The following is a 16,145-nucleotide window of genomic DNA, read 5'->3' on the forward strand; positions in this document are numbered from 1 at the left end:
AAGATAGTATTTGCTAACAAGAACATGATTTACTTGAAGACATTATTGAACCTGGGTATTCTCCCACCTTGTGGAAAGCTGGCTTGTCTAGTTTTTTAAAATAATGTTTTTTTCTTACTTGAGTACAGAAGGTCCCAAATGTTCTAGGTTAAAATATGGCCACAGGAGGCACTTTCAAGTTAAAGGCTACAACAAGAACTAAGGCCTGGTCTACACTGGCGACGGAGGTCGATGTAAAGTCACTTACGTCAATCTCCGAACACCTGCGTCTTCACTGGCACTACAGTTAAGTCGATTTAAGTCGTGGCAAAAGTCGACTTAATAAGACCACCTCTGCAAGTGGCGAAGTGCCTAATTTGAATTTATTGGTTCGATTTGGTGTCAGTGTAGACACAACTTCACTTAAATAGACTTTATTGGCCTCCGGGAGGTATCCCACAATGTCCTGTTGTGATTGCTCTGGACAGTCACGCTGTGATGTACTGTGGTCACGCTACCTGGAAATGTCCCCTCCCCTCAAGCCCTGGGAACATTTGAATTTTCATTTCCTGTGCTGCCAGCGTGGAGAGAGCTTTGTCGCTGTATTTCTCATGGCTACTGCAAAGCCGAAACGCGCTCCAGCATGGAGTCGACCAGAGGTCTTAGATCGCATCGGGCTGTGGGGCGAGGAGTCCATTCTGGCTCAGCTCAGAGCCAGCAAAAGGAATCTGGACATTTATGGGAAGATCTCAGGTGGCTACTAGCCATTACAACTGGGAGAGTCAGAGGCGAGTCTATAGCCTTGTATAACCAAAGGCTACAGTTTATAAGCCTCAGGAATTGCACACAGCACTTGGGTTAATGAGTTTTGGTTAGTTAAGAAAGATGTTACAAGAAAAGTACTGCAAATTATACATGGGCAGATGATCCTTCATTTCTCTCCTTTATACAATTGATAAACCTATAAGCCAATAAGCAGTTGGGTGACTCATGAACCTACAGCTTTAAAATAGATGGTCTCCAACATTACCGTGCTACTGATTTTGTCACATATGGATGATGGTCAGCAACTTCATACTCATTACTGTGGGGACAGAATTTGAAAGAGGGCAATTAAGAAACAGCTCTCTAAATAGGGTCTGGTCCAAACTGCCAGCGAAATTCAGCAGCAGTTGACAGGAATTACACAAGCTACTCTGCATAGCTTGCATAATTCCCGTTGACTTCGTAACTTCCGTTTAGTGCACCATCCCCACTATGCTGTGCCGACAGGAAATGCGTACCCGTCGACGCAGCACTGCATTTTTTGGGTAGGTAATTTTATTAAATTGACTTCCGGATCAATTGAGCGGGTCTTCACTGCCGCTCAATTGAACTGGAAAAGTTGATCAGTGTAGACATAGCCTAAAGTTAATCTGATGGAAGAGTCCCTTGGTGGCCAGTTGGCTATAGCTTTTTTTGGTCCTATGACAATTCCTGTCCCATGCTGAATTAACATTTGCAGCAGGATATTGTCTGTACATTTAAATGATTTCTGGCATGGATTTTAAAGGAAAGGGAGTTTCCCAATGGAGACCTTTTTTCCTCTACTTTAGTGTGAAGAGCTAATAAGCAGCCAGTTGGCTGCCTGTTATTCACTTTTAAGCCCAGCATCCAGCTGCATTAGGTTAGCGTCCTACTCTGTCAGCATTTGCAAATGGAACAGTAAAGGAATGGAGACTTAACTGTTTAGTGTATGTTGTTTACACAGAAGAGCAAAACAGTCAATAAGATTAGTAAAACTCTAATGCAAAATTTTCTCCTCAACTATTTTTAGCAGAATGAAGATATTTCAGAAATATCACAAAATTTCCACCGGATTCCAGACTAATGGGAGAAATTTTGGCCTCACGGAAATCAATGGTTAAAATCCCATTCAATTCCACAAGGACCAGGTTTTCACCCCACATTTTTGCCAGTGTAAATAAATGTGATTGGATGCAATGACATTTAGACAAACTGTATCTGTCCCTCCATAAGTTAAATAGACCAATATCTTAAAGTGTTATTTTGGTTCCTGACAATTGACAACCTCCACCCCCCAAAAACGTCCTACACAAACAACTATGGGTACTGAACTCAAGATCATGTTGAGGCTCCCCTAAAAATGTTGATTTTTTTATGAAGAAGGGTTACCATAGAAGACCATATAAGGGAAAACATTTGCCCAACCTTTATGCATATGCATCTGTCACAAACCTAAAGCAAACAACAGAAACACTGCAGCTACTTTAAGTGCAGTTAATTGTATCACATAGACACAGCCTCCACAAAATGAAATAAATATGTGCAAATATACTGCTGTAAGCACTTATTGAGTGGGAAAGGAGTCGAGGAAGTTTATCCAAAAATATTGAGATAACAGAATAGACATTTAGACAGCTCAAAATTTGCTGACCTAGTTTAGCTGCCGCACGAAAGGCAAAAGGGGGGGAAAAAGGCACACCTTAATGAAAGAATTTAATAAGAATTTGGCAAGACTAGTGTGCTCCTAAAGTAGGGCAATGAGACCAGTATAATTGTCAACATACCTATCTAAAGGCATCTTATTTTACGCCAGGGCCAGATGTTACATTTTTTTTTTTAAACTAACATGTTAACACAGAAAATGAAAAATGAGAACAAAATTCACAGGCCCTTCTGAGGCTCAGAAAGGTATTGGTCATCTTTGCCATCTTCAAGACAAGGCCAGATACAGTGTTTTTTCTCCCTCTCAGATGAAGGAGTTGCCTACATGACTGCAGAACAGGTCAGAGAAGTCCAACTTGTCACTGAAGACTGGATTCAGTGGTAATAAAAGAGTGTCAGATCTTTCTTTTGCTACTATTATGTATAGTCAAATGCTTTATTATGTTGCCTCCCCGTGGATAATTTGGAACCAGACTATTTTCGCTTTTCACTCCCTTTCTATTTTCTTCAGGATAGTTATTTCACAAAATGTTCTCTTCATTTTCCACTGGGATTTTGGGTATTCATTTCATAACTTATACTGACACAGCTCATTGGAAACAGCCCTGAACTTCCTTCTATTCTTGATCCAGCCACTTCAGAACATTAAGAAAAATCCTCAAATTTCCACTTCGTATTCAGAAGGGAAAAAAATAAAGTTATTGCTGGTTAATCAGAGGTTTTTTCTGACCAAAAAGGCCTTTTTTCCCCAAGCTTTTCACAAAAATTGTTCAGAATTTTTCATGAAAATGTCATGCTTATCAAAAGTTGTGTTCAAAGTTCATGAAAATTTGTTTAATGGAAGTGTGGTTTTACAACAAAAAGCAACTCATAATTTCCAATGTGATTTTGATTTAAGATAAAGGTTTCAGCATCTTTCATGGAAAAGAGATATCCCCTTTGAACACCCCATCCTGCCACCTCTGTAAGAATCTAATTCATAGCTCTTTAGTTAGTCTGAACTTTGGGGGCAGACAACTCACCCAACTACTACGAAGCTCTCCAAATATTCTCCCCTCTGAACAGGATTATTACACTGCATTGGTATAGACACATGATTACCAGTAGGCATGTGGTAGACCCATAACCATAAAGGGCAATATGGCTATGAATTAATAGGTAAGTAAAGGCCCAAACTGAATGACTGTCATTTTAATTCAATGAATATGAAATAACCCTCCCTCCATGCTTCCTAGTCCAGGCAGCAGTATCCAATAGCCAGCTTTCATCATGGTGAAAATTGGATTTCTGGTAATCTGAACTGGGCCGTATGCTTAATAAATCAATCATGTTACTTTGGCGAACTGCCATTATTGTTCTCTGGATCTCCCAGCAAGCTTCCTATCTCCCCCTGGGACCTGTGAAAGACAAACATTGGTTAAATAAAACATTCCAGCTGTATTTGTTTTTTTAAAAACCCAACACACACACCAGCAGTAGCTCCTTGATTAAGTAGCCAGACAGTCAAAGAAGATGGATTCTTGCTTCCCTATTACAACACAGTGCTCAATTTTCAATTGAAAAATGTTGTTACATAGTTGCAAAATTCTAGTGAACAATAACCTCTCTGTTTTTCCCCCAAATAGGGAATACAATTTAGTTAAGGAATAAATACCGTGAATGCTTCCCTGATATGATGAATCCAGCAATTTTACACTTACTTCTAAATTCTTGCGTAGAAGAGAAATTTTGGAGCAGCCTAAAAATTATCCTAGCTTAATTTGAAGGGGAAAAACACAACCTCAGAAATGGGTGCGTGTGGTTATATGATGTTTAAATGCCAGAGCACATAGCTCAAAGCAATTTGAGTACTCAAATTCCCCTAAAAGTCTTTCTATTGGCTATCTTACTTCCAAATATCTAAAAATTTTCTCTCATTTGTTCCCATAATTGCATTATATATTAGCCAAGTCCAAAGAGTGGGCATGGAAAAGAAGGTGACCTGATTTGGTGGACTGTTTGTTTTAAAATCCATTCTGATGATGTAGCACCCCATTTTTGGCTCATTCTCATTACAAAACTCAAAACACAAAATTAAGATCAACAGCTTATTTGGTCTAGACTGTGTTTAGCTGTAAGAAATGTCTCTGCTTCAGTGCTGAATATGGCAGGGGATCATTTCAGCACTGTCCCTATGCAATAAATAGAACTGAACACTAGATAATAGTGGGGCTCCTAGCTACCAACTTATTAATTTAAGGAAAAATAAGTTACAGACCAGCCATCCAGTCTCTTGTATTTTCTTTATGGTACCTGTCTCCAGATGTTTCTCTTTATATTTCCTTTTAGGAAGGAAGGGTGTAAGAGGAATATGGCACTTCTATTCCTAACACTGCAGAGGTAAATACCAATTGTATTTGTCTGTATTTACCTATATCTTGTTAAATGTTTGCAAGCAATCAGATTAGCTCTCCCTTTCATGTCTTAATTACATTATATTATGCTTGGAGATGGGTCAGTTATGCCTTTGCTCTTAAGGTTAAGATATTGCAGGAAATATTACTTCCATTGTCTTCAGCTTAAATTGTCTGTGCCATAATGGAATGCCTTGACAGTTTGAATAGATCATTGCCTTATGTTAATTAATACTATTAGTTTTCCTGTGTATACATAGAAAATAGAAGTTGAATTTCAAAGCAATGTTATATACTGCCTATTCTTCATTCAGGAAGGTCCCCTCATGTGTTATCTAGCCTACCAGATATCTATTAAAATATATAACAAACCTACGGCCCGATCTGGTCATCTCAGATCTGCTTAAGCTTTGTCAGGGGAAGTTCAAATCGCAAGACTGAGGTCTCCAGGTCCATTATGGATTAACCCTTCAATCTCTCAGGGAAGAATTTAAACTCTGCCCCTGGTCTGCTTATTGGACTATAACCCATGGAATTGATTCTGGAAGAACTTTCTACAAATCAGCAGCTCACCATCTCTACCATGAAACTGACCAAAGAACTTTACTCATCTGTATGTATAATGAACCACAATAATTCTTTTCTTGTTAAATAAATCTTAGATTAGTTAATAAATTAATTGGCTGTAAGCGTTTGTGTAATATCTGAAATATTCATGGACCTGGTGGGTAACGTGTCTGATCTCTTGGGATTGGTAGAACTTTATATATGATGAAAGAGAATTTAAGTAATCCTTACCCTATTTGACTTGGCTGTCTGGGTGGGAGCCCAGGGCTGGACTGCTGCATTTTTGGACTTTGGTAACCAGTAAGATATTGTAGAAGCTGCTTTGTTGCTGGCTGCTGAATCTTATTAGAATAAACCACCAGTTTTGGGGATCATCTGCCTCATTCTTTGCAGTATGCCCTGTTTGAGCAATCTCAGTGAGGCCCCTCCAAGCACCAGACACAGCAGGTATTTATTGTCTTCATAATTTTTGAAACTGTTACGTTTGCAAAAAGATGACCATGTTATTGATGGAGGGCCTTTGTGCTTCAGAATATATGAAGTTATTATGTTTATGTATGGTGGATATGAAAACCATTTAAGTTCCATATGCAATAAAGCCCATATGCAAAGATTCCAAGCCAAAGAACCAAACAGAGGAAACATTTTTAGAACTGACGCACACAAGAACTTTAACAAGCAGTAATGATCTGTATGCTACTGGATGCCTATACCGCCCCCCCCCCCCTCGCCTTATTTCTCCTTAATTTATGCCAACTCCTGCATTTCGACTCATTCCCACCCCATGGTGCACATGGATCTCAAATCACATTACACATCTTGAGTGTGCTACTTAAGAAGTACAACAGAATAGTTACATAGCATCCTTAATAGCTTAGAGTAAACAGTTTATAGCGTACTGTGTAGGCATGGACAGAGCAGCAACCTAGTTGTGTTGCTAGCTACTTATGTATGTTTAAAACTTGCTTGCAGGAAATAGGAAACTATCTGCTCTAGAAAGTGGGAGACATGAGAGGCTAGGATTTCACCTAACTCAATGGCAAAACTCCCATTGGCTACAATGGAAGTGTCTACACAGCAAATACCTGCAGCTGGGATGGTTCAGCTGATTTGGGCTCAATGACTTGGCCTGTAATACTGCTGTGTAGAGGTTTGGGCTCCCCTGGAACCTGGATTCTGAGCCCTTCACTGTCAAAAGGTCCAAGAGCTCAGGCTCCAGAACAAGCCCAAATGTCTACACAGCAGTATTACAGCCCCAGCCCTGTGAGCCTGAGTCAGCTGACTCAGGCCAGCCATAGCCTTGCCGTGGGTCTTTTATTCCTGTGTAGACTTACCCAGTGAGGCCAGGATTTCACCCAGTTTTTATTCTGAACCCTGCAATATTCAGTGAAATTTAGAAGTCTTATTTCAGACAATTGTTAGTTGTCCTAGTCTCTATCTCCACTTCTGAGCTGAGAGAATCTATGGAGGATTAAGATTTTGTGTTCTATTTCATTTCTAAAACAGGTGCTCAGACAATCCCATTCTCATCCATTTCAAGTGACAATGAACCTTTAAACATAAGGATTAAGTCAGACACTCTACCCTGTAACATTAGAAGGTCATGCAGAGCCACAGTATATTTGCCAGCATAAGTGATGTCTCTCTTAACCAAACTACTTAACTTGTCCCTCATGTAACTCCAGCCCACCACTCCTATTTTCATGCATCATCACTTGCTTCCAGTCTCTGGAAGTATCAAAGTATCAAGAGGCCTATTCTCTCAATATTCCAAGCCAGCTGGAAGTAGGAGATACTGGAATTCTGTGAAAAAGCCTGTTCTGACAAGATTTCTGGACCCAAGAGATTCAAGACAATCAAAGAAAGAAAGGAGAAGAAAGTTTTTCTGTGAGAGTAGCACCTACGGCTTGATCATTCTGGGAGATGCAGTTGATTTCAATGGGACAGGGATGATTGCACTTCCAGTCATTTGCAGAGGGGCAAAGGCAACTATGGCTAGAGAGGCCAAGTGTTGAACAGATGTAAGTCATCATTTATTGTCATGAGCATGGGTTGGCAGTATTGAGTGCTAGTCTTTACACAAGCAAGAACATTGCATTCAATAGGATTATTCACATGGGTAAGCAAACAAGGAATTTAGTCTGAGCAAGTGTTTATTATGGTCTTGGAGCCTGAATCTGTAGACTTCAGGGCAGGGACCTGGTCTTTTTTCTTATTTGCATAGTAACTAGTGTTCTACTGATACTATAAATCATCATGTTCCCCAACTTTGAAATCTTAACTGTTCCTTAAAGGCACTTGTCTTTCTGTGCATTTGCGAGTGGCAAAAATGTAGCATTTGCATGCCTATTTCTTAGTAGCCAGTTATCACATCAGTGTCTTACTTTAAGTAGTAAAGTAAACTACAAAAGCTATTTCAGCTTAAACCACAAAGTAAACACCATTTTTACAATGGCTGTTGCAGTTTGGCTCTGTGCAGAATTAGCTTAGGAAAGTAAATCCTGAGGCCTATACAATATAGAATTAAAGAAGAAGTAATACTGCATCCTCTAGAGATTTAGGGCCAGTTTGTGATTTATATGTCAGAAAATAAGTAATGATTCTGCTTCTGGTTAATGAAGACAGATACTACACTTCAAATTAAGTCCACATTATTTTTTCTTGACTCTGAGGCCATTCATAAATTGCTGTTTAAAAGGAGAGAGTCTCAATAATAGACATGAAATAATGGCTCATTTTCGTAAGACTGATAGGAAGTTTGAAAATACGGTATCAGATGTAGATGCTGCATTGGTCCTTACAGCATTAATATAGCGGCCTTGTTTTTGAAAAATGGAGTCAAGAACAATTTAAAGGTTAGCTGAAACAAACCCAGTGCCCTGAAAAGGTCCAGAATGTCTTACATTTAGATTTGCAGGAGAGTCAGACCAATGCAGCAAGCACCCAAGGCTTCTATTCTTGGGGTATGAGCATCCCAATTGTTTAGACCATGGAACAAAACTGTAGCATGCCATCTTCCTTAAGACCATCCTGAAGAAAGCTGAGAAACGTTTATGCAGTCTGTTTTTTGAGCTTAAGAACACTTGTGTGGGCTGCATAGATTTAGCATAACCAGAACTACATTACATTACTGAGTGGATAACCTATCTCTGCTGTATTTACTGGGCATTAAATTATACGAATGTGGTAGACTTTCTAATAATAAAATACATTTCTAGGAGAATCATTAGTATAAGTGAACTTAACTACCTACCCATCACAACCAAATAAAAGAAGAAAAACAAACTCTACCACAAGCCACCAATTATTGTTGCTGCCTGTACCTACTTAAGTTATTTCTACACTTGTGTAGTTTCCACAAAATACAAAAATTGCATGGATTTTCTTACTCGAAGAGCAACTACGTATTTTAATACTTTTTAACGGTAAGGTTTGCAAAAGGGACTGTGTTCTCCATTGAGTAATATATTACTCAACTGGCAAATCCTTACCAGTTTCTGGGTCAGTCCTGGTGGAGCCCACTCATAAGTGATCGTGTCAAATGTTGGATCTTTCCGAGACACAATAGGATTGGTGATGATCATGCGGTTCCTTTTGTAGATGCGAGCTCCATCACCACCTTTCACCCTGGCAGTGAGCGTAGAATACTTGGAGTCAGACAACAAGCGGCCAATTTTCCGATCATCTTCTGCATCAGAGCTCAGGCAGTGATCCTCCTGGCTACATTTGCATGACTTGCATATTTTCCTGTGGGGTACAATGGACAATCCTTTTGATAGGAGCTGGAACTTGGTAGGCATGTGCTCTTTTGAAGGCTCAGCACTGAACTTTGATATTTAATCTTTAAAGTTACTGAATTGGCTCGTAACATAAGACAAAAGTCCTTTGTGATGCAAACTATTTTTGGGAAGGCAGCATGATATGCCCTAAAGGAATTTGAAGTGGTATGGAATATAAAAAAAAAAAAAACTTTAAAAGCCATACTGTTGTCCCTGGTGTGAACAGCAGCAACGCACACTGATCAACTATTCCTTCTAACCTGCTGTGACTGAGCAGCCAGTTTCCATGAACTTATAAGGGATGCTCAAAGAGATTATTAGTCTCACTGCAGTACTGCAGTTCCCCATATTAAAGCGCCAGCCTCCATGATTATTGATGTTTATACTTCATTGCAAGTTCTTTGGTTATAATTACAAAATAGAAAGATTGTAAATCCATACCACTGTTTCTTGGCAGCCAAAATAAGTTATATTGTTTTAAAAGCAAAGGGCCAAACTCATTCCTAATATAATGTTAATGACTGCAGTGGAATTCCATAGCAACGGTTAATTTGATTTACCGTTGTTCTCTGTAGTTGGCAAGGCAATTTAAAACAAGTAGTAACTGATCTGAATATCGAAGGCTGACATTTTCATGCAGCTTAGGTGTGGAAATCAGGAACCCAAGGTTGTAAAAAGTGAAATTAAATACCACATTCTGGAATTCTGTAACAGTACTTAAGTAATACAGGTTCCATATGTACAACCAATAGGGAACTGTGCGGTACTTCAATACATAATTATAAAATCAAATTAGCAAATACAAAATTCACTGACCAAACAATGGGGCATTACAGAACTGTTCAGGATCTCGGAATGTATTTTGCAAGCACAATATAGAATCTCAAATCATAATTCTTGTTCATCTGCTGGATAGAAGTTTCCCTTATAATTTTTAGTCATGGTTTCTTTTTGGTTTGCAACTATACAACACTTTGGTATTATTCAGGATAAGAAGAGGTATAGATGTTCAGTAGTTTAACGTCTGTGCTGCTCATGCTATCCTCCAACAGGAGGGTGTTTTACTGGTAGACCTCTTGGTTAGATGTGCCTGAAGTTTGTTTTTTTTAGAAAAATACTGAAAATGGGATAACTAGAAACAAGATAGGGCTCTGGAACTAAGCATCCTGTTGAGATAAAACTTCAGCTCAGTCAAAAATAGCCATTGTTAAGGTAGATATTTTAACCAGTTGGTGAGGGCGATGAAAGTGACATTAATATCTGGGAAACAAAAGCTTTTTATTTTCACCTTCCCCAGCCACACGTGTCACTTTTGTCCTTGACAGCAGCGAGGCAGCGTGTGGAATGTTTACTATGGACATTTGACATTATCTTGTTGGCTCATGCCTCTCAGACTTAAAAGCGAGCAAGGACAGACAGCATGGGTTTTGTTTAAAAAACATTTTTCAAATAGTTGTACACTGGGTTCTGAGTCTGTGTAACTCACAGGATTTGCATTACAGTAGATAAACCCATATGCAGTGCATCAGGTGGCTAAAGTCTGAACAGAGTATAATTACTTTGGCATTGAGCCCTGTTCCTGCTGTGCCATTGAATAGCATCAAGTACATGTCTGCTGTTTTGCAACTGGCTGATGCCAAAGAAAAAAAAAAATTGGCTCTTAGCTGGGTTCACCAAGGTAGAAGGCAGCAATAATTCTGCAACAGTAGAACAAAGAGTCGTCCCCCCGTTTAGTATTACCGAGTTCCCTCCCAAAAGTTATGTCAAAACATAATAAATGAAACTGAACATTCACCTAAATTCTCAGAATTATACAGACTGCAGTCGGTTATAATGTAGGATTTAGAACCTGTTCAAGTCCCTACCCAGAAATTCTACTACACAGTGCAATTTAAAAATAAATAAATAAATAAATAAATAAACATTTAAAACAAAGAAAAACGAGTGATATGCTTTGCAGATAAAATGAAGGCACAAACTCATTTTGCTTGCATTTGAATCTGCACTTACATTGTGGGTTCTAGAGTTTGAATAGTTCAGACATTGCTATTTCACTACCCTTAGCTCACCTTTTCCTATTGAGGGGAGGGATATTTGAGTTTGTAAATTGTCGGGCTCACTGGTGGTGAAATATACTAAATTGTACAGCTGCAGTTACATCAAGGGCACACAGAGCAGATAGAATTGCGAAAATGGCACCAGTCTAACAAATAAACATCCCCACTGCCATTACAGTGCCTCCCAAGTATATTACATGGAGACTTCTCTCCTCCTTCCCAGCTTGTAAAGGAAATAGCATGATTAGTTATCAGGATTTTATTTTTGCATGTGTGAGTTTCACATTCAGTTCCGCCTGCTGCAAGATCTGTGCTGGTGATCTTTGCAGGAGTGAGTTCCATAGTCTCTGCCCCTGTGAAAACAAACACACTCCCCCCACACTCATAGGTGAAGTTGGTTGAAAAAATAGGAATTTGTGCTCTTTGTGAGAAGATTTCAGATTTTTTCAAGTTTTCTGCATTTTGTTTTCCCTCTTTTTCCTCTCCCTTTTCTAGGGGCATTAGATGTACAGTTTGGATCTAAAGAGCTTAGGTGAAGTGCACTAAAGACATTTAATCTATGCAAAGAGGGACTATATTTTAATTCCTGTTAAAACACATGGCAAAATGCCCCTCCAATTTAGGTTAGTGTGTATGGATTATTGCAGATACCAAGTGCATTATTGTTTCTCCTTGTTGTGATGCACTGGGACCCTTGGATGAGGGTTGCTAGAGAAAGGGAAAGAAATGATTAATATAGGCAGAGGTGCAATCTCGATTAATATATTAAGAGATCAAAAAAATAAGCCTCACACCTCAATATGTTGCCTACAGCATGTTGGCAGAGCATTTGGTGCAGTTTGGGAAATCCAGATCCAAAGCTAGCCTGCTAAAAGTCTATTTTCCTTTGTTGTGTAGGTCTCTAGCCAGCCAGTATATTCTTACACATGTTATATTACAGCCCATTCTATTAACAGCAGGCAATCACATCACAGCTGTTAGAAGCGTTTCTTGGCTCTAAAGAACATATAATGTAAGTGAAGCTGAACATGTGTTTTTATTTGTAAGAGATGATGTATCACTAATATGGTTTCAGCATCTCTGTAACCTTGATCCAAATATCTTTAAAAAAAGTTCTAGGTAGAACCACATCAGCACATTATAGATATGGAATGAAACTGCTTATTTTAGAATCACACTGTACAGAAGTGTCTTTTAAAGAGGAAAGTCAGTTCCTCACAGTGAAGATATCATTTGTATGATAAAATGCACACACTTTAGGTTTGGATCTGTTTCTTTGGTCTACACAGCCAATCACCTTCCCGTGCTGCTCTGGATGCATACCTGAGCAAGAGTGGCTTAGAGAGTCTTTTTAGTTCTCCCTTGATCACGGTTTCCCACAACTTTCAGAAGTCTCAAGGGTGAGGTAAATTATGCCAACTGCCCACGACCTCAAGGGGGCATTCTGCCATGTGACAATTGCCAAATCAGAGGGATGTCCAGATCCCACACCCCACATCTGGAGCTGTGTGTGATATGGGGACAGCAGCAGAGCCTAGAGCTGACTAATAAATGTGAATCTTTTCTCAGCAAATGCTTGCCAGGACAAGAGATTTACATGGAAATGTTAAAGAAAAATTAAGGGTTTTTCATTGGAGAGTCTGAAAGTCTTTTGAAAATTGAAAAGCTTGGGATGTTCCCCCCGACACTTTTCTTGTGTCCAGTAGAAGGTTGGGTGGCAGGGGGAGGAGACATTTTGACTAGGACTGTGAAAATAGTTAGAGAAAGAGTAAAGAAGTGACTATGCAATTCCTTGTCTTGGGCTATTTGTCAAAGCTGTTTTCGTGACGGAATCAAGGATAACTAAATACACTGGACTACTGACAGTTTGCATGATGGCTGGCTGAAGTGAAGTCCAGTCCTGAATATTTTTATTCTAAATTAGTAGAATTTAAATTGTGCAAAAATGTTACTTTTGTTAACTATACAGCTGCAGTGGAGCAGATTTGAGATGTTTCTGAATCATGACATGACATGACCACCCTATGATCACTGGTCAATAACAACCTGCTGAAATTGCCTCCTGCCACCCAGCTGAAGTGGGAGCAAGTGTCATGAACACAAAAAATACTAGACTGGCTTTTCTGGTGGAAAGAGTCTCTAGCCATTATAATTGTAGGCATAAAGGGATAAACACGGACACCATCAGCCTGTCCGGTGCACATGAGAACTTTGAAGAGTTGAAGAACATCAAGACTCCAGCCCCCTAGTGGCCCCTCCAACTCAGAGTTTGCACAGACTATGCATTTTCCTTCCTACGACACAGTCATTTATCAGTTTGCATCTAACGTTGAGAATCAGTGAAGTCTGAATATAGACAAGACCCCAGGAGAGTCATTTTAAGAGAGCCCATCCAGCAGTAGATAAATTACCTCCAAGAATGTGGCTCAAAGCCCGTACACATCCCTCTGCATCGCAGACAAGACACACCTCTTCCTGACTGTGGCTGGCTTACAGACATCTGAAAAAGAGAAAAGTGTGGGGATTTTTTTCTTATTAAAAATATATATCTTGGCCTAGAGTTCTTCCATTGTGTATCGTTTCTCAAGCATGTTGACACCTTTACAACTATGCCTTGTGTGATTTGAGGGCTTCAGATCAATAAATCATTGAGCAACTGTCTACTCATGGTTCAGCAAACCAGCTGAAAGAGTTCTGGTCTTGAATGTAGATGAAAAAAAGAGAGAGAGAGAGACCTCTCTTATGGGCTGTCTGGGTGCTAGCTCCCATTACCTCCATTATCCTTTAAAAAACATTTGAGACAACATTGAAATAAAACCTCTGGTGGCCAATAAATTGGCCCCACCAATCAGTTCAACTGAAAATTCCTTATCAAAGCCAAACTTCAGACCCCTTCCCTTTCAGGCCATTTATTTAATGGACATGTGATTAAATTGCAGCACAGTCTAAACAGATGTTTCGAGAGATTGTGGTTGAAGGCGTGTTTTACATTTAGTTTTAGCACAGGCTATTGAAATACCACTGAAATTTGCCAGTTTGGAGGCTGTTTGAGATACATCTGTGACTGTGAGAAGAGAGCTGGGTAACCCCAACATGCATAGATCTCATATTGAGTCCCGCTGAGAGGTTATTAATGAGCTAAATTTCACCAAACTTATCACGTACAATTTAAATACCATGTACAGACCAACTCAAGACTGGAGTTAGACTGAAAGAGCTCAGTCATATTTACCTTAACAAAGAGAAGGCTAAGGGGTGATTTGATTACAGAGTAATGTATCTAAGAGGGAAATACATTTAATAATGGGCTCCTCAATGTAGCAGAGAAAGGTATAACATGATCCAGTGGCTGAGTTGAGCTTGACAAATTTAGATTAGAAATAAGGCAATTTTTTTTAAGAACAGTGTAATTAATCATTGGAACAATTTATTAAGGGGCATGGTGGACTCTCCATCACTGACTATTTTAAAATCAAGATTGGATGGTTTTCATAAGAGATCTGTTCTGTAAATAATTCTGGGAAATTTCTATGGCCTGGAATGATCACAATGGTCCCTTCTGGCCTTTGAGTCCATGAATCTGAGTTTCATGGGATGCAAAACAGCTGAACTAAGATTATTTTAGTTAAATTAGTTAATCTAAGATAATAGCCTTAGCCATTAGAGATACCTCCCATCCACCATTTTTTCCTGGAAGTTTATTATTCAAATAGGCCACAGACACCACAGCATTTAAAAATAAAATAAAAATGAATCTTAATCATCAGAGGTTCAAAACTAATACCTGCTATAAACAGAAAAAGACCAGATTTTAAGAAAGATCCAATATCTTATTTGCACCCTCATCCTCCATTTGCTTCTCCCCTGGTGAGGATTCACCATTCTGGTTGTTCAAAAGAAGTTGCAAAAAAGGAACCACACACTCCTCACCTACCTCCCGTACAAGTCTAGAGAAATAGATTTTAGTTTATTGAAGTTACCAAATAAATGGAAGGCAAGTTTTTGTATTTGTTATATAGTCATAGTCACATAGAACATCTCTTAAAGCAATAGAAGGAAATGGGAGTTGAGGGTCATCGCTACTTGCTAGACTAGTCTCATTTTATTTTAAGGACTTGTCTCTCTGGGGAGACATTTCTGATTATCTCCATGTGAGGACACTTATTCCAGAATCCAAGTACCTTATTCTGGATTAGTTTAATCCAGAAGTGGATAAAGATAATTTGGAATAAACTAATCCAGAATAAAGCATGTTTATTCTGGAATAAGGGTGCCCACACATGGACATAAATCAGGACTAGCTCCCAGGAAGACAAGTCTTTAAGACTACACAAAGTGAGAGTAGTCCTGCAAGAGTTGATGACCCTCAGTTCCCATTTACTCCTATAAGAGAGAAAACACCATTAAACAGGGAAAAAGATACATTGTGCTCACTTGCTATTAATGCTCATTTCAATGATATACAATACACTCCTGTTGATCCAAAATCTTATTATCCTAACCTCTGCATTACCAGAACCTCTTTGTCACCCCCTATGGGTCTATATATACTGCAATTAAATCCAAGGCTGGCCTGCGACTGGTGACTGACTCGCAAGGCTTGGGCTAAGGGGTTATTTAATCACAATGTAGAGCTTCAGGCTTGGGCTGGAGCCGGAGCGCTAGAACCCTGTGAAGTGAGAGGATCCCAGAGCTCAGGTTGCAGTCTGAGCCTGAACTCTACACCACAATTAAACAGCCCAGCAGCCTGAGTCAGCTGGCATGGACCAGCTGTAAGTGTCTAACTGCAGTGTAGACGTACCCTACGTGTTTCATCCTGGGGGGCAAGGAAGGGATTTGGATAATGAGGAGGTTTGGATAACCAAACAGAGATTCCTGGCTAGGAATGAGAGGAAAAGGAGGAGGAGGAGGAGGACCACAAA

At 39.4% G+C, this 16,145-nt stretch overlaps 1 protein-coding gene across 2 annotated transcripts in view; it reads right to left on the reverse strand.

Annotated features, from left to right (window-relative positions):
* LMCD1 (LIM and cysteine rich domains 1) overlaps nt 1-16,145 on the reverse strand; it is a 69,118-nt gene that overhangs the window by 18,382 nt on the left and 34,591 nt on the right. For both annotated transcript variants that reach the window (XM_067544396.1, XM_067544397.1), the window contains exons 2-3: nt 13,635-13,723; nt 8,879-9,134 (exon numbers count right to left, since the gene is read on the reverse strand). In XM_067544396.1, the coding sequence (XP_067400497.1) occupies nt 8,879-9,134; nt 13,635-13,723 (345 nt within the window). The remainder of the gene's footprint in view (nt 1-8,878; nt 9,135-13,634; nt 13,724-16,145) is intronic.

The sequence above is a fragment of the Emydura macquarii genome, unplaced genomic scaffold (genome assembly GCF_026122565.2).
Source record: "Emydura macquarii macquarii isolate MOO-44397 ecotype Brisbane River unplaced genomic scaffold, CSIRO-AGI_Emac_v2 contig_968, whole genome shotgun sequence".
NCBI classification, from domain to species: domain Eukaryota; kingdom Metazoa; phylum Chordata; order Testudines; family Chelidae; genus Emydura; species Emydura macquarii.